This window comes from Diospyros lotus, chromosome 8 (assembly GCF_014633365.1).
Source record: "Diospyros lotus cultivar Yz01 chromosome 8, ASM1463336v1, whole genome shotgun sequence".
NCBI lineage: Eukaryota > Viridiplantae > Streptophyta > Magnoliopsida > Ericales > Ebenaceae > Diospyros > Diospyros lotus.
This window is the reverse complement of record NC_068345.1, coordinates 13,026,157-13,044,651: the sequence shown is the minus strand read 5'-3', so window position 1 is coordinate 13,044,651 and position 18,495 is coordinate 13,026,157. Positions and strand designations below refer to the sequence as shown.

The following is an 18,495-nucleotide window of genomic DNA, read 5'->3' as shown; positions in this document are numbered from 1 at the left end:
GGAAAGAAATGGAAATTGTATGTTGTCACAGTTGTGCTGTGACAGCTTCAGTCCTCCTAATTCAGTGTGAATTAGAAGGAATCGCTAGAGAACTGCAGAAAGAAAGGAGAAGAGGTTGGGAGAGAGAGAATAAGGGAGGAAGAGAGAAAATAGGAATCTGATTTTGGATAAATTGATTGATACCGTTGCAGGAGGCTGACATAGTTTATATAGTAAACCCATGGGTGCTGCCACAACAGATCACCTCTCCTCTAACAGACTATTTTGTCCTATTCTAGCCCCCCTTTACACCTGGCACAACTGCCTAACAAACTACCAATTGGAAATTATAAAAGCTATAATTAATATTGGAAAGAAAACAACTAAATCTACTCAAACTCTGCAGCAAAATTGACCCAAATTTCGGCCTTCCGCTCATTTTGTGACAATACTCCTTCCTTCAGAAATTTCTTGTCCTCAAGAAATGTTCAAGAGGCTGGTTGCCCTTGGAAACTGTTGTAGTAATTGAGGAAGGTATTCTTAGGTATCCTTTACTAAAGGCTCTCCTTGCCACCTGACCAGTACTTGGATGAGAGGGGGTCCTTGGTGATAGACTACTCTTTTTTCCAATATAGCCTCTGGCTCTTTTGCTCCTTCTTTCTCCTTGGGTAGCACTGGTAGCTTAGGGTTAACCCTCTCCTTGCCTGTGGTCTGCTTTAATAAGGACACATGGAAGATTGGATGGATTTTGGATCCTTCCAGCAGCTGCAATTGGTAAGCCACTTTGCCAATTTTGGTAGTTATGGGGAACGGTCCGAAGTACTTAGGGCTGAGTTTGGAAACTGGCCCTTGGGAGATGGACTTTAGTTGTGGATGCCCAAGTCTTAGGTAAACACTTTCCCCAACTTTGAACTCACGGTCACTTTTCCTCCTATTGGCGTATTGTTTCATCCGGTTTTGGGCCGATGCCAACTCCTGCTTGAGTTGCTGCAATACCTCTCTTCTCTGTTGCAAGTACTCCTCCACGGCCGGGGAAGAGACATGCCCTCCAGTGGCTGGTAGGGTTGGTAGTTTATACCCAAACACCGCTTCAAATGGTGTTCTTTTTATAGAAGCGTGGTGGCTGTAAACATGGCCACGGTTCATGAACCGCCGGTTCCGGTTCATGAACCGCCGGTTCCGGTTCAAGAAATCTTTGAACCTGAACCGAACCGCCCAAGGGCGGTTTGGGATGGTTCGGTTCCGGTTCCGGTTCGTGCCGGTTCGGTCAACGGTTTGGACCGGTTCGGTCAACGGTTTGAGCCGGTTCGGTCAACGGTTCCGGTTCCGGTTCAAACCGAATTTTTTTAATTTTTTTTAAATATTGTTGTATTCAATTTTGGTCCTTGTTTCGTTGTTCGGTTCGGTTTGGTTTCGATTTTTAATTGTTAAATGTAATTGTAAATATAAATATTCTCAACCATATTTTTAATAAAAAAACACTACTAAAAATTGAAGAAATATAAGTAATAATTTCATTAAAAATAATTAAAACAACTAAACAAGTATGTAATAGCTTGAGACTTGAGAGAGAGAGAGAGAGAGAGAGAGAGAGAGAGAAAGTGTGAAAAATGAGTGGGGGAGGGAGGGGTATATATAGATAGGAATTATAAAATTAAAAAAAAAAAATTAATAAAATTGGAATTGGACCGTTGGCTGCCAACGGTCCAATTTTGGACCGTTGGGGGGGGGGGGGGAGGGGGGGTGGTGGGGGTGCTGCACGGGGGGAGGGGGGGTTGTTCCGGTTCCGCGGAACCGGAACCGCGGAACCGGCGGTTCCGGTTCCCCGGAACCTTGAACCGGAACCGGACCGAATTTCGCCGGTTCAGTCCGGTTCCGGTTCGGCCGGTTCCGGGTCCGGTTCCGGCCGGTCCGGTTCCGGTTCCGGTTCGAACCGCCGGTCCGGTTCAATTTTGGCCATGTCTAGGTGGCTGGAATTGTACCACCACCACCTATGCCAACTCTTAGACTGCAACAAGCACATGCATCAGAGATAGGTTTCTAGGCTTTGGTTTACCCTTTTTGTTTGCCCATCAGATTGGGGATGATAGGCTATTGAAAGGTTGAGTTCCGTGCCCATGTTCTTTATTAACTCCCTCCAGAAATGGCTTGTAAACACCTTTTCTCAGTCAAATATAATGGACTTAGGGACCCCATGTATAGCTACCACTCAATCCATGAATGCCCTTGCTACTTCTTAGGCGGTGTAGGGATGAGCCAATCCTACAAAATGTGCATACTTAGTTAGTTGGTCTACCACCATCATTACACAATCCTTCCCTTCGGATTTTGGCAGACCTTCAATGAAGTCCATGGACACACTTGTCCATGACTGTTCCGGTATTGGCAGGGGTTGCAGCAGCCCTGGATATGCCACGTTTTCCTGTTTGCACCTTTTACATGTATCACACCCCAACACAAAATCCCTCATTGCCCTTTTGAGCTGCGACCAACGAAACAATTGCCTCACCCTCATATAAGTGTTTTGGATGCTCAAATGCCCCCCTAAAGGGGAGTCATGCAAGGATTATAAGATTTTCGTCTTGAGTTCCTCATTGTGGCCCACTACAATTCTTCCTTTATACCTTAACAGCCCATCCACCATGGTGTAACCTTCTGCCTCCTCATTTCCCAGAGCTAATTTCTCCAGCATGCCTCTTATGTGTTCATCTCCCTCATAGTTGTCCACCACTTCTTTGCATCACTCAGGGATCACAACAGTCATTGTGGCTGCACTACTTTCATCTTGACATCTCGACAGGGCATCCGCAACCAAGTTTTCTTTGCCCTCCTTATATTGTATGGAGTAATCTAGCCCTATTAATTTAGCCATTCCCTTCTTTTGCAATTGAGTTTAGAGCTTTTGTTGAAGCAAAAACTTCAAAGACTCATGATTAGTTTTGATCACAAACCTCCCCGCCTCCAAGTAATGTCGCCAGTTCTCAACAACCATAAGAACAGCTAAAAACTCCTTTTCATATATACTCAGGCCTAAGTGTCTTGGACTGAGGGCTTGGCTTAAAAAAGCCAATGGTTTTCCATCCTACATCAAAATTGCCCCAATCCCTACTCCACATGCATCCGTCTCAAGCACAAAAGGTTGCTCATTGCCATCTTCAATTTTTTAAGAGCATCTCCTGCTTCCTGCCCCCATTGGAAGTTCCCTTTCTTCAATAAGTTTGTAAGGGGTTTGCTAATAACTTCATATCGCTAATAACTCCATATCCTTTAAAAAACCTGCGGCAGTACCCGGTGAGTCCTAGGAAACCCCTAAGAGCCGTTATGGTAGTGGGCTTTGGCCAATTAAGCATAGCCTCCACCTTCCTTGGGTCACTACTGACCCCCTTCCCCAAGATTAAGTGCCCCAAGTATTCCATTTGGTCCTAGCCGAATGCACACTTAGACTTTTTGATGAACAATTGGTTGTTTCTAAGGACCTCAAAGGTGGTTAAGGTGTTGGTCCAAAGTTGGGCTATAAATAAGGATGTCATCAAAAAATACAAGTATGAATTTCCTTAGGTAGGGTTCAAATACCTGGTTCATTAAGGATTGGAAGGTGGCTAGGGCATTAGTGAGCCTAAAGGGTATCACCAAGAACTCAAAATGGCCATGGTGAGTTTGGAAGGCAGTTTTGTGGATATCCTCGGGTTTCATTCTGATTTGGTGGTAGCCCGAGCGCAAATCAAGTTTGGAAAAGAATTTGCCTTGGTGTAGCTCGTCCATTAGGGGTATGGCAAACTTATCTTTGATGGATAGGGTGTTAAGTTGGCGATAATCTACGCAAAAATGCCAAGAACCATATTTTTTCTTAACCAGGAGAATTGGGGAGGCAAAGGGACTCTGGCTCGATCTAATGAATGTTTGGCTCATCATTTCTTTCACCATTCTTTCAATTTCGATTTTTTAGATAGGGCTATAGTAGTAGGATCTAATATTGACTGGCTCAACATTTGGTTTTAGATTAATGGCATGGTTCAAGGTTCGGTTAGGAGGAAGGGTATTTGGTTCCACAAAGAGGTCCTTAAATTCTACCAATAATTTATCAATAAGGGGTAATGTGCATATTTGGTCGGTACCTTTTTGTTGGTGGCTGACAGTTAGTTATAGCTCCCCCAGCTCCTCTCCCTTAGGACTTTCTTCCACTTTCACAATGGATAACAGTTGTGTGAGTTGACTCCACTTGCTCTTGAGGACCCTTTGCAGCCTCTTACCTGTAATCATCTTATAGGTAGAGTCTTCCTTCCACTGGTAAGAGTCATTCTTCTTCCTTCTTTTTCAAAGGACACTTCCATCCGGTTGAAATCAAAGCATATGGGGCTCACCCCCTTCATCCAATCCACCTCTAAAATGACATCACACCTCCTAGTTGCAGCAGCTTGAGGTCTGCCTCGAATTTCTCTTCTTGCATTTCCCACACGAATCCTAGGCAGGCCGAGTTACTCACTACTCAGTTCCCATTAGCAACAGTCACACTCAAAGGCGGTGTACTTGTGAGTTGACACTTTAGTTTCTTGGCAGTGCTATCATCGAGGAAGCTGTGTGTGCTTCCATTGTCAATTAGGATTAACAAACTTCCCTCTTTCACCTTTCCCTCAACTTTAATTATCTTGTTATTGGTGATTCCCTTGAGTGCATGGAGGGATATCTCTCCATTGTCCTCTACTCCCTCTTCATTGGTTCCTTCCACCTCCTCTCCTTCTTCGTCTTCTTCGTCTTCTACTTCTTCTCCTCCTCTACCTTCTAATAACAACAATTGACGTTTGCATTGGAACCTTAAAAGTATCTATGTCCACATCTATAACATGCTCCGGGTTGCCTCCTAGGATCATTAGGTCTCCCACCAAAGTTGGAACCACCAAAATTCCTTCCCCCAACATTACCTCTCACTAGCTCCTTGTTGACCCCCTTGCTGTTCCCACCTTGTTGCCAATTCCCTATGCGTACAGCCCTTTAGTGTTGCACCTTTTTGCTTCTTTAACAATGCCTCCACCACCATCTCTTGCAACTTGGCACTCTCAGCTGCCTGCTCAACCGTTCTTGGCTTGATCATCTTCACCATAGGCCTCAAATCTTCGCTCAGGCCACTGAGGAAACTAGAGACAAAATATGCCTCTGTTAGGTGAGGATCATGACTACTCATCAAGGATCTCAGCTTCAAACCTCCTTAAGTATGACCCCACGTCACCCACCTGCTTCAGCTTGTTGAACTCCTCAATGGTATCCGACATGTTCCTCTCTCCAAATCTCTCTCACACAACCTTTCAGAGAACTCTCTCCAGGTGTAGTTCTCCCTTTCTCACGTCCACCCTTGAAACCATGCATCCACCCCATCATCAAAGTAGGCAGTTACCAAAGCTACTCTTATTTCCATTGGCACATTGTACCACTCAAACAATCGCTCACATTTTCTAACCCACCATCTTGGATTAGTCCCTTCGAACACGGGTATTTCCATCCAGGGCATGGGAAACCCCTGCTGTGGTGGAATAGCCTGGTCCTCACGACCCCTTCCTATCAATGTCTCAATGTCATCACCCTGCTCGACAACAATCTCATGGGCTCTATTTTCTTAATTCACTCTTTCATTTTGTAAAATGGGGTCATTCCTATCTCTATGAGGAAGGTCGGGAGACAACCTTACTTGATTTTGCCGAGTGAATATCAACATAAATTGTTGAAGTTGATTATCCATCTCCTCCCTCATCTGGGTGATATAGTCTCTTATTCGATTAAGTCCTTCCATCTTGCAATCAACTCTCATGATTGCATCATAGTTTTTTTAGTTGCTAACCTCCAGTCGGTCCACCTAATCTTGGAATTCACCCACTGCCGAACTAAGTTGTTGGAGTTGAGACTCCATGTTCTTCATGCGCATCCCTTCAGCCATCTCTTACGCCCCTAACACTCCTTGCTAGAACTGATGCTCTGATACCAAATGTCACAGTTGTGCTGTGACAGCTTCAGTCCTCCTAATTCAGTGTGAATTAGAAGGAATCTCTAGAGAACCGTAGAAAGAAAGGAGAAGAGATGGGAGAGAGAGAGAGTAAGGGAGGAAGAGAGAAAATAGGAATCTGATTTTGGATAAATTGATTGATACCGTTGCAGGAGGCTGACATAGTTTATATAGTAAACCCATGGGTGCTGCCACAGCAGATCAACTCTCCTCTAACAGACTATTTTGTCCTATTCTAGCCCCCCTTTACACTTGACACAACTGCCTAACAAACTACCAGCTGGAAATTATAAAAGCTATAATTAATATTGGAAAGAAAACTGCTAAATCTACTCAAACTCTGCAGCAAAATTGACCCAAATTTCGGCCATCCTCTTGTTTTGTGACATATGTTTTGCTGTCTCTTCTTATTTCAATTGAAGACTAGTTGCATATAAATGCCTAAAAGAGTTGAGATTTGTTAGGTTCACACGGTGATGCATATTAAGGCTATATTTGAAAGAAGGATTTTTAATGGAAATGAAGGTGAAAAGAAAATGGCATAACTTATGAACATGCATTTTTACATGTACATACGAAAATTTATTGTTCTTTTTATTTCTTTTCTATCCACTAATCCTAGTCCCAAACATGGCACAATTCCTTAACTTTTGATAATTTGTAGTTATTGATATGTTCCAATACATACAGAATATCTATTTCTGAGTTTCAAGATGACCTATAGCAGGCATATATTTCCATATCATTCTACTGCTACAGTTGTATTTGAAATTTTTTTCCTGGTTATTTATCCTGAAAATTTTACTCAAATCTTTATTATGTATGTTTATTTATTATTCTTCCAATGTTTAATTGTGAAAATTCTTACTGTTTTTGAGATGGATATAGACTTCTTCATCTCTACCTCTCTCTCTGTGCCTTTATGTAAGGATTGGATTATGTTGGCTTCATAATTGTTATTTGTTTTGCAGGTTTTGCATGCTGGCAGCAGAAATAAAAATGCTTTTAAGGCACTTATTGCTGCAGAATACAGCAGTGTTCAAGTGGAAACAGTCAAGGACTTTGAGATGGGTGTGTCTAACAAAACTCCCGAATTTCTTAAATTGAATCCCATAGGAAAGGTATATGCTCTTAATGATGCTGGTAATGCAGCTTGCTGAGATGGTTAAAATTTCTCTTCGTCTCCACTCAATCACCTTTTATTGTATAGGTTCCTGTACTTGAAACACCTGATGGCCCCATATTTGAGAGTAATGCTATTGCTAAATATGGTGAGCTTGCTTTAGATCTACAATTAGTTTTCCTGATAATTACAGGAGACTTATACTTGTCATTTTTGCCCAGTTACTCGCTTGAAGGATGCTAATCCCCTTTATGGCTCTTCTCTTATTGAATATGTAAGTATAGGTTTTTATTTGTCCTTGCCTGTGCTTCTGCTTCCATTTACATATGTAGATAGTAGTTTCTGCATATGATTGTAAACTTTCATCTTGTTAAAATTCATTATGGTCTTTATACTGAAATGAAGTCCTCTTGTGGATTTTATAACATTGTCTCTAACTGGTTCTGGCAGGCTCATATTGAGCAGTGGATTGATTTTGCATCTCATGAGGTTGATGCCAACATTTTGCGTTGGTTCATTCCACGGATTGGTTTTGCAGTATATCTTCCTCTGGTATGTATAACATTTCATCTATATGTAATTATCTTGGTGCACAATTCTTGTTGACACTAAATTGATCATTACTGTGATGTGACTATGTACAAAGGCTGAGGAAGCTGCCATTTCTGCCTTAAAGAGAGCATTGGGTTCTTTAAACGTTCACCTTGCTTCCAATACTTACCTGGTTGGACATTCTGTTACACTGGCGGATATTATTATGACATGCAACTTGGTTCTGGGTTTCAATCGTATCATGACTAAGAGCTTTACCTCTGAGTTCCCTCATGTAGAGAGGTACTTCTGGACCATGGTCAATCAGCCAAATTTCTACAAGATATTGGGCGAGGTGAAGCAAGCAGAATCTGTCCCACCTGTTCACTCAGCAAAGAAGCCATTGCAGTCAAAAGAACCTACAAAACCTAAAGCCAAGGATGAGCTGAAAAAAGATTCCAAGAAAGAAGTTAAAAAGGAGTCAGAAAAGTCTACATCAGTAGTTCGAGAGGAGGAAGAGGAGGCACCCAAGCCAAAGCCAAAGAATCTGCTTGATCTTTTGCCTCCTAGTAAGATGATATTGGATGAATGGAAGAGACTATATTCAAACACCAAAACCAATTTCCGTGAGGTTGCGATAAAAGGTTATCTCCTTTTCTCATTCCTTGTTTTTGCATTATGTTGATGTCTGAAGTTGCCTCACGTTAAATCACACATCCACATATCTTATCAATCTTATTTACAAGTAAATCAACCTATTATTTAAGAAAGTATCCATTGTTAAGTGTCTTATTTTTTCCATTTTTCTTTACTTTTGTTGATTTAAATATGGTCCTATTTAAGAAAGTATCCATTGTGGGATTATTCCTATAATTATGGCTTGACTTTTGTACAGATTTGATTCTAGTTGTTCTGCTTCCTATTTCATAGTTTTCTATTTTATTTCTTTCCTATTTTGTAATTCTTCTCTTGTATATAAAGGGAGATTGACCCTATCGTAAATAGATGAAAATCATTATAGTTTCTATAGAGGGAGACAAAGAAGTAATAGCCATTGGAGGCAGTGGTCTTTGGAAGGTAGGCACTTTATGTGATTGTGGGTTTGGTGAAAAGCAAGATGGTGGTTGCTAGCATTGTCGTTGGTGGCATTTGGTTTGCACTGATAGAGGTGGTATTGGATTTGCTGAGATAGGGGGGATTGTCTCATTGCTAGCGCCATTCACCATTCGTCATCAACTAAGAGAGAGAAAGAAGAATGAGAAAAGAGAAGAATGAGTTTAAGTGTAAGGGTATTTTAGTCGTTTTATAAAGTTTTAATGGTGGTTAACTAACGATAAGACGGAAATTGCAGCGTAACTGTCACGAAAGGACTTCAAAATTCTTCTCTTCAATCTTATTTACTTCACCGGAGGTTGATTTGATTTATACACTAGCTTCCTTTATAGAATAGGAAGCTAAAAACATTTAAAGAAAGATTCTAAACCTAGATTAGGAAACCCATACAGTCTTTAGGATACAATAACTTATAGAAATAAACATCAATCAATCTAAGTCTGAAAGACACATTCCATATAAATAAATACACCAATCATATCTTGTTCTGTGACTGCTGACACTCCTCAAGATTGGGAGTGGATATCCTGTATTCCAATCTTGCCTGTTTTCCTCTTGAACATAGCTGTTGGAATCCCCTTGGTTAGCATGTCTGCTAGTTGATTCCCCGAGGAGATATAGGGAGTACAAATCATCCCACTGTCTAACTTCTCTTTTATAAAATGTATATCCATTTTAACATGCTTTGTTCTATCATCTTGAACTAGATTATGTGCGATACTAATTACTGGCTTATTATCACAGTACAATAAAGTCTAATAGGTTTTGCCCATTCGATCTTGAGATCCTCCAATAATATCTTTAACCACAACTCTCACATATCTAGGGTCATGGATTGAAACTCAATCTTTGCACTTGACCGGGCAACCACATTCTGTTTCTTGCCTCTCCATGTTACTAGGTTACCCCCTAATAAGGTACAATAGCCATATGTTGATCTTCTATCCACCACTGATCCTGCATAGTCAGCATCTATGTAGGTCTCTAGTAGCATGGCCTCACCTTTCTTGAACAAAATGCCTTTCCCAAGTGTTCCTTTCAAATAGTGTAGAATCCTATAGACAGCCTTGAGATGAGGTTCCCTTATTATGCATGAATTGACTGACGATTCCTACTGCACAGGCTATGTCTGGCCGAGTATGAACCAAGTTTATTAACTTCCCAGCCAGCCTTTGGTAAGCCTCTTTGTCAATCATATCATTCTCCACTACCTTTCCTATCTTGTGGTTCAGATCAATGGGAATTTCCATTGCTTTGCAACCTAGCAGCCCTGTTTCACTTAGGAGATCCACTACGTACTTCTGTTGGGAGATAAAAATACCTTCTTTTGAACGAGCTATTTCTATTCCTAGAAAGTATTTCAACCTTCCCAAATCTTTAATCTCAAATTCTTTCATCAAACATTCTTTTAGCTTATCCATTCCTTCCTTATTGTTTCCGGTGACCACTATGTCATCCACGTAAACAATCAGCACTATCACTTCAATTGTGGCCGAGTGATGGATGAAAAGAGTGTGATCTCCTTGGCTTTGTCAGTACCCCATATTAAGCAGCACACTTGTAAACCTGCCAAACCAAGCCTTGGGTGACTATTTTAAGCCATACAACGCTTTCTTTAGTTTATACACTACAGGTTCCTTCGTAGTTGCATAATAACTTGATGGCATATCCATGTATACTTCCTCCTCGAGATTCCCATGCAAAAACGCATTCTTTACATCAAATTGATGTAAAGGCCAATCTGGGTTAGTTGCCAAGGAGAGAATCACCCTAACTATGTTTAGCTTAGCTACTGGAGCAAAGGTGTGTAAGTAATCCACTCTATATACTTGTGTATCCCTTAGATACCAGTCTTGCCTTGTATCGATCTAAGGACCCATCAGATTTATATTTAACAATATACACCCATTTACACCCCATGGGATGCTTTCCTTTAGGCAATGGCACCAAATCCCACGTTTGATTCTTGTTAAGGGCAACCATCTCAGCTTCCATGGCATCCTTCCAATGCTTATTCTCTATGGCTTTACAATTTTTTTTTTGGAATAGGAATGATATGAATGCTGGTAAGAAAGGTCTTGTGGGCAAAAGAGAGCTTAGAATATGAGAGAAATAGGTGTAGGGGATGTTTAGTACAGGTGTAGGGGATGTTTAGTGCAGGTTCTACTCCCTTTCCTAAGAGTAATAGGCTAGTCAAGATCACTCTTAGATGTATCTGTTGTAGAAATGGATTCAATAGACCTCACAGGATTATCAGAGGATTTTAAGGAATCAATGATGCAATTACCTGGAGATGGCTCTGGAAAAATGATTGAATTGTTAGTGTCTCTCTTGTCTGTAATTGGATTAGAACCAGTAGTGGATGCAGAGGCTTGCATGGGGCTAGGTTCCAGTCTCTGTCTCCTTGAATATACCTGCAGCGGTTTAGGAGTATTGAGAGAATTTTCCCTTGATGACAGACTTACAAGGTCCTTTAGATCAACAAATGATTGAGGGGATGATAACATGTCTTGGGTTGAGAGAATGAGAGGATACTCCTCATTGGACAGATGTATATTCTATTCTTGGGTGGTGGAATGTTTAAAGTAGGGCTCATTCTCAACAAAGGTCACATCTGCAGACATAAAGGATTTTTTTGTAGGAGGATGATAACACCTATACCCCTTTTGAGTTGGAGAATACCCGATAAACACACATTTTAGGGCACGGGGATCTAATTTCCCTCTGTTGACTGTAGGAATATGGACATAGGTTGTGCACTCGAATATCCTAGGCTGCCGATGACTAGTCATGTGAAAATTAGGAAAGTAACTGGCCAAGACTACGAGATGCTAGAGTTTTTGATGGAAGTTTGTTGATGAGAGAAGTGGCTATGAGAGTTGCTTCCCCCCCCCCAATAGTGTTTAGGGACACTATGATGGAAGAGAAGAGCTCTAGTTATAGCTAATAGATGTCTATTTTTTCTCTCTGCCACCCCATTTTGTTGAAGAGTGTAGAGGCAAGAGGATTCATGTATGACACTTTTTTGTTGAAAGAACATTGATTGGGACTGGCAAGAGGATTCATGTATGACACTTTTTTGTTGAAAGAACATTGATTGGGACTGATTAAAGAAATCTTTAGCATTGTCAGACCGAAACCATTTTATCCCCATCCCAAACTGATTCTTTATCATGTTATAGAATATCAAAAAAAATTGACTCACTTCTAACTTTGGTTTCAGAAAATATAACTAAACAACCCTAGTACAATCATCTACAAATATGATAAACCATCTTGCCCTTGAAATGTTGGGAACATTTGATGGACCCCAAATATCACTATGGATGAGAGAGAAGGGAGAATCAGATCTTTTATTTGATAAGGAAAAAGACACCCTTTTATGTTTTGCAAACTCACACACAACACAATGAAAATCTTTAATGTCTAGATTCCTAGCTAAATCAAGAAACATCAGCTTAAGAGTATGGAGAGAGGGTTGACCGAGTCTATAATGGTGCAACCATAATTGATTTGAATTGGACTGAGCTAGGCATGACACTCGAGGAAGAATCCTTTGTTTATCTTGCCCCCTTGGTTCCTCAAGAGAGTAAAGTCCTTCTCTAGCCCTACCAAGCCCAATCATCCTCTTCTTGCCCTGCTCGTGTATCTCAGACATTTGAGTGAAAAAACACTGCAATTAGTGTCCTCAATGAGTTTTTGGATAGATATAAGGCTAGTAAACAACTTAGGGACATGTAGAACATTTTTCAAAGTGAGATATTTATTAAGAAAAATATCCCCTTGACCAACAACAATGGTGAGAGAACCATCTACCATTGTAATTTTTCTTGAACTAGGACATGGACAATAAGAGAAACAAATGTGGAAAAGAGGTCACATGGTTTGAGGCACCAAAATCTAGAATCCAAGATTTATGGTGCATAATTTCTAAAGCTTGTAGAGAATAGGAAGAGGAAGAATTACCAGTGATGGCGAGAAAAGAGGTACCCTTGTTAGTCTTCTTGTCGAGGGTTCCCAAAAAACTCAGCCGTTCAATCTCTGACTTATTGAGGTCCAAGACTTCTTCTTGTTCTGGATTTCTTGGTTTAGATGGTTGGTAATTTTCCATATATACCTGCCCCTGACTCCTCACCGGTCCTCCCTTTGGTTTCCCATGTAGTTTCCAACATTTTTCTATGGTGTGCCTAAGTTTTTTTTACAGAAAGTGCACCACAAGGAATCCCTATCCATAGGTTTCTTTTCTTCTTTAGTCCTCCTATTATAAGCCTTCAAGGAGACTAAGGTAGAGCTTTCTCCAAAAGGGGTTTCTAGCGTGACACCCCTTCTTCCTTCCTTTGCTCTAATCAATGAAATTACTTCATTCAAGGAAGGTAAATCCTCCTTACCAAGAATTTGTACCCTTACTGCATTAAATTCGATGTTGAGGCCGACTAGAAAGTCGTATGTCATTTCTTTTTCAACAAATCGCTTGTGTAGTGTTGCATCCTCATTGCACTTTATCTTCAAGCACTGGTAATGATCTAGTTCTTGCCATAATGTCTGCAGTAGGTTTGCATACTCGGTAATGGTCCTTGTTCCTTACTTGGTTGTCCCACCTTAGCTCTTATTTCATAGATCTGGGCTGCATCACGGACTTTAGAGTAGGGGAGACCTATTGCATCCCAAATATCCTTGGCAATCGTTAAGAACATGACTGTGTTGATGATCTCTGGAATCATCGAGTTCCAGAGCCAAGACATCACCAAGGAATCTTCTTTGTCCCATGCTCCAAATGTCGGGTCCTCCTCTTGAGGACCTATTCCCAATAGGTGTCTGAGTTTCCCTTTTCCTTTAAGAAAGATGCGAATCAACTATGACCACTTCAAGTAGTTCTTACCATTCAACCGGTAGGTTATTTGAAGATTTTGTAATTCTCCCCCCATACTACTATTGTGAGTTCCATTGAATGGGACTTCGATCATGCGGCTGGAATCACTAGAGTCGGGTATAGGATCATGAGTAGAAGTCATGATGTCAAGGAGTTCTGGGAAAAAGAAGAGGATTGAAAGAAGGAAGGTTGAGAAACAGGCTATGATCGTCCCAAGGAAATTGGAATGGCGATCCTAAAGCTCTGATACCATGTCACAAAAGGGCTTCGAAATTCTTCTCTTCAATCTTATTTACTTTGCCAGAGGTTGATTTGATTTATACGCTAGCTTTCTTTATAGAATAGGAAGTTGCTAAAAACATTTTAAGAAAGATTCTAAACCTAGGTTAGGAAACCTATACAGCCTTTAGGATACAACAACTTATAGAAATAAACATTAATCAATCTAAATCTGAAAGATACATTCCATATAAATAAAGGAAAATGCTATTGGTACACCTTTGTGTATACTTTGGGCTATATAAAGATGTACCAATGACAAAAAACCCCCTCATGAGGCGCATAGAGGCCCGTGAGGCGCATGTGAGGCGTAGGGTATTTTGGTCATAATACCCCCTTATGTAACCCTAGATGTACAAATGGTTGTACATCTAGCATGATTCATAAATAAATACACCAATCATATCTTTTTCTGTGACTGCTGATAGTAGCATTAAACCTCAGGGATACTCTCTATATTTTCTCAAACATCAACGGTATTTTTTTTGCAATTACCCTAAACCTTAAGGGTACCACTTGGAGTCTTCCCAAAACAAAAATAAATCACGGGGTTTCCATGGAAGTAGCTCAAAAAAGGAAAAGGTCTAGGGACAAGGTTCATTTATATAAATTATACTATTATTGTTTTTGCTAATTCATATAAATTATAATATTAGAATGTGAGGCGTTTCATGTAATTTCTTTTTAATAATTATACAAATAATTTACTTAATAACAAGAGCACATTTTGAGCAGTATTCAGACCATACGTATCTTCCTGAACCTCTAATACATCTTATTCTTTTCTCTCCCAAGAACAATCTCAGAGAAAATTTTGGGATGACTTTGGATTGCTAATTGTCCGTGTTGGAATCAAATGTAATATTCACCTTATAATACGATTAATACATTTTGTATATCATTTTTGCAACTTTAAAATAACATTCACCTTAACATATTTGTTTTTTGAAAACTAAGATAGGTAATCAAATGTAATATTCTGTTTTCATTTACAAAATTTTAAAAACAAAAATAATCAAGTAAAACCCAAAGTGAAACCATACTATTGACTTTTGTAGTCTTTGATTTGCTTAAAGAAGGTAGAAAAGTATTGTCTCTTTCTAGTCAACGAAATGTGCAGTCAGACTATCACACCCATTTTCATGTCAAAAAGTTTTGAGCCCAAAAAAAAAAAAAAAATAGAATCCTGGAAATTTATTTAACCCAATCCTGGAACTTTGAAATTCTAGCACAGTTGTAGCTTTACAGATACCAATATTTACTGCTAGGTTGAATATTGTTTTAAATCAATTTAGAAACACATTATTCTTTTTAACTATTTGCTTCATTTTTGTTTAGTTTTCTCATTTTTCTTATGTGGCGATCTTTACAGTTTCTCTACTTGTTAGTTTCTAACCATGCATTTTTAATTTAATTCTTTACAGTTTTTCTTGGTTTGCAGGATTCTGGGACATGTATGATCCAGACGGATACTCCCTATGGTTTTGTGACTACAAATACAATGAGGAAAATACCGTTTCGTTTGTGACATTGAATAAGGTAAGTGGTTTCTTGCAGAGGATGGACCTCGCTCGTAAGTATGCATTTGGCAAGATGCTCGTGATTGGCTCAGAGCCCCCATTCAAAGTCAAGGGTTTATGGCTCTTCCGAGGACCAGAGATCCCCCAATTTGTGATTGACGAATGTTATGACATGGAGCTATACGAGTGGAAGAAGGTGGATATTAGCGATGAAGCTCAAAAAGAGCGCGTTAATCAGATGATTGAAGACCATGAGCCTTTCGAAGGTGAGGCACTTCTTGATGCAAAATGCTTCAAGTAGTAGCATAATCACACGGAAAGAAGGTAAGAAGTTTCGGATCAAACTTCTCTCAGTTGTATTTTACCCCCCAAATTTCAAGAATATCTTGGATTTTTCAAAGCTTTCTTTTTGTAATAGGGGTTTCATCAACGTGTCTAATTTATACTTCTGGTCTCGTCACAGATGTATTATGCTAGTTCTACAACGTTTCTATTCATTTATGCGCTGTTGTTTGTTTAGGATTAGATGTGCTTTAGTTGCCCAGATATGGTTATAAAGTTAAGACGGTCTTACTGTTTTATGGATTTTGGTGGAGACGCGGGACAGCAGGAGGTTGGGCTTAGAAGAGGTTCATTTATTCGGCTCCAACGTATGTTATTTCAGTTCCTAAACCCTTGTGTAATTTGCTTATTTTGTTGGAGAAATGTATGCAGAAAACGAGAACCGATCGCAGAAATGATAGTGATGTTGCTGGATGTTTGGGTAATGATTTTTCAATCGATTTGGTTGGCCCGAGTGATAGGTCAACAGGGCAAAATGTCAATGCAGGGATAATTTTGACATTTCGTGCTGTCCTATGTCCTATGTGACTATGACGGGGATTAATTTAAGTTAATTTTTGACTTCAAAATCTCAAAGGTTACAAATCGCATTAAAAATTAGGAGTGCTAATGGATGTCATCTAAAGAGGTCAATCCATAATGCGAAAGATCAATAATAGAGAAGTCATGAAACAGAAACATTGAAGGTAGTGTCTGGAAAGGCTAATATGGTCAGGACATCTTGATTGACTTGGGACGTCAATAATGGAGACGTTCAGATAATGGCAGGGCGATCATTATGGAAAAGAAATGGCCGGTAGAGAATGGCGCGCACAAATACTGCTGAAAGTAGTAAATTTTTTAGGGACAGTGATATTTGATTGACTTTGGGACAAAATATCTCTTGGTCAGTCTGAATTCGAATAGGAAATCATTTTCCCTTAAGATTCCAATAGGAGATCATTTTCGTTTCTTTAAGGGCTCACAGAAGCCTGGACCCAAGAGATCTCTCAGGTCAAGCCTCTTCTTATTCCACAAAGTTATTGAGGGGTTAGGATTGTTACTGATGACCCTTACCAAATCAGCATCTGGGGCTTGGGGGCCTAGAGCGACCGTCTTGGAGTCTGTAGCATGATTTTTGAAAGTCATTTGGACCTTTGAGTCATGACACTCCTATTCAGTCAAGTGATTTTTCAAGGTTGGGGTTGATGACGATCCCTTGTCCTCCACAAAATGACCAATCTCAATTGCTATGGCCTTACATTTTCCTTTGGCACAACAGGGGATGCTAGCTTGGTTTTCCTCTTTGTCCTCCACAAAATGACCCTTGTCCTCCACAAAATGACCAATCTCGATTGCTACGGCCTTACATTTTCCTTTGGCACAACAGGGGATGCTAGCTTGGTTTTCCTCTTTGGGGGCCTAGAGCGACCATCTTGGAGTCTATAGCATGATTTTTGAAAGTCATTTGGACCTTTGAGTCATGACACTCCTATTCAGTCAAGTGATTTTTCAAGGTTGGGGTTGATGACGATCCTTGTCCTCCACAAAATGACCAATCTTGATTGCTATGGCCTTACATTTTCCTTTGGCACAACAGGGGATGCTAGCTTGGTTTTCCTTTTTGTTGAACAATTGGTAGAAGGTCGAGGCTCTTTCCTCTTGTTGTTTTTCTTCATTCTTGACCCAACTAGTGTTGAACGAGTGCCTACTTTGGGGGTGAGGGAGGAGTGAAGTAGCACATTGGGAAAGTTGGTAGTGAAATAGATGTTGATGCGACCGACATCTACAAAAGATAAGGAAGCAAGACATGGCTCGTGTTGAAATAAAAGAAGAAAATATGTACAAACATGCAATTGGGGTCCTTAGCCAACTATAAGTGGGTAAGCCTTGGTTAATTGTTCTTTGTTAGAATTAAATTGCCTACTAATGGCATAGAGGCCCTTGGTGACCTCGACTTCTTTGGACATGAGGGTCAAATGAAGCAAAACTTTTCATAGCTTTTTCATGTCCTAGACACCCTTACTAGAGGAAATGGCGAAGATTGAAAATATTAACAGGTCCTTTTAGGGATGAGCATACTTCGAAAACTCAAAAGGCTTAATCAATTTACCTAGAGGTATAGGAGTAACCCATTTGTTACACTAGGAAGAGTGCCATGAGATATTGCCACATGTAAGGCATCAGTTATAACAGTGCCACCCCAATGATATGAAACATCTTCATGACTCGGTGCATGGTGGGACTTATAACCTATAAGAAAAAGTGGCCTCATAAACAGAAAGGTAATTAAGAACAAGATGGTAGTCTTTATGCTTCACATTGAAAACTACCTCATATCCAACAAAAATGTTGTATTTCCTCAAGAAGGTCACCTACTTCTTAGATTTCAACTTCTGAGGTAGAATAAACAATGTGACATTATTGCATAAATCATTTGGTGGTGTTGTCAGAATACACAAATTAAAATTTGTTTGTTATGGGAAAACTCAACGAGGAGCCAAAAAAACTCGAGGCACCCCTTGGCCTTTCTGCCCTGACTACAAAACCTGGGAAAGAAAGAGGTCATTTGAGATGGACTTGGTCCATTGGCTTAGAAGAGGCTCGATCTATTAGTTGGTAGAGTTGTGGAGTTAGAGGAACTAGAGTTGTTAAGAGACGGTGGGAGATCATTCATCTTACGAACGAGTTTATAAGATAGAAAGCAGTCAGAGGCACACAGGGATTTCTCTTGCGTGAGCCCTTTGATGCTTAAGTTAGATAAGGT

General features: G+C 40.1%; 1 protein-coding gene across 1 annotated transcript in view; it reads left to right on the top strand.

Moving 5' to 3' along the window:
- Positions 1-16,174, top strand: part of LOC127807170 (elongation factor 1-gamma 2-like) — a 34,590-nt gene extending 18,416 nt beyond the window's left edge. Inside the window, exons 3-8 of the mRNA XM_052344829.1 lie at positions 6,943-7,092; positions 7,182-7,242; positions 7,316-7,368; positions 7,545-7,646; positions 7,741-8,269; positions 15,329-16,174. Coding sequence (XP_052200789.1) covers positions 6,943-7,092; positions 7,182-7,242; positions 7,316-7,368; positions 7,545-7,646; positions 7,741-8,269; positions 15,329-15,708 — 1,275 coding nt within the window. The 3' untranslated portion in view covers positions 15,709-16,174. The remainder of the gene's footprint in view (positions 1-6,942; positions 7,093-7,181; positions 7,243-7,315; positions 7,369-7,544; positions 7,647-7,740; positions 8,270-15,328) is intronic.
- The last annotated feature ends 2,321 nt before the right edge of the window (positions 16,175-18,495 follow it).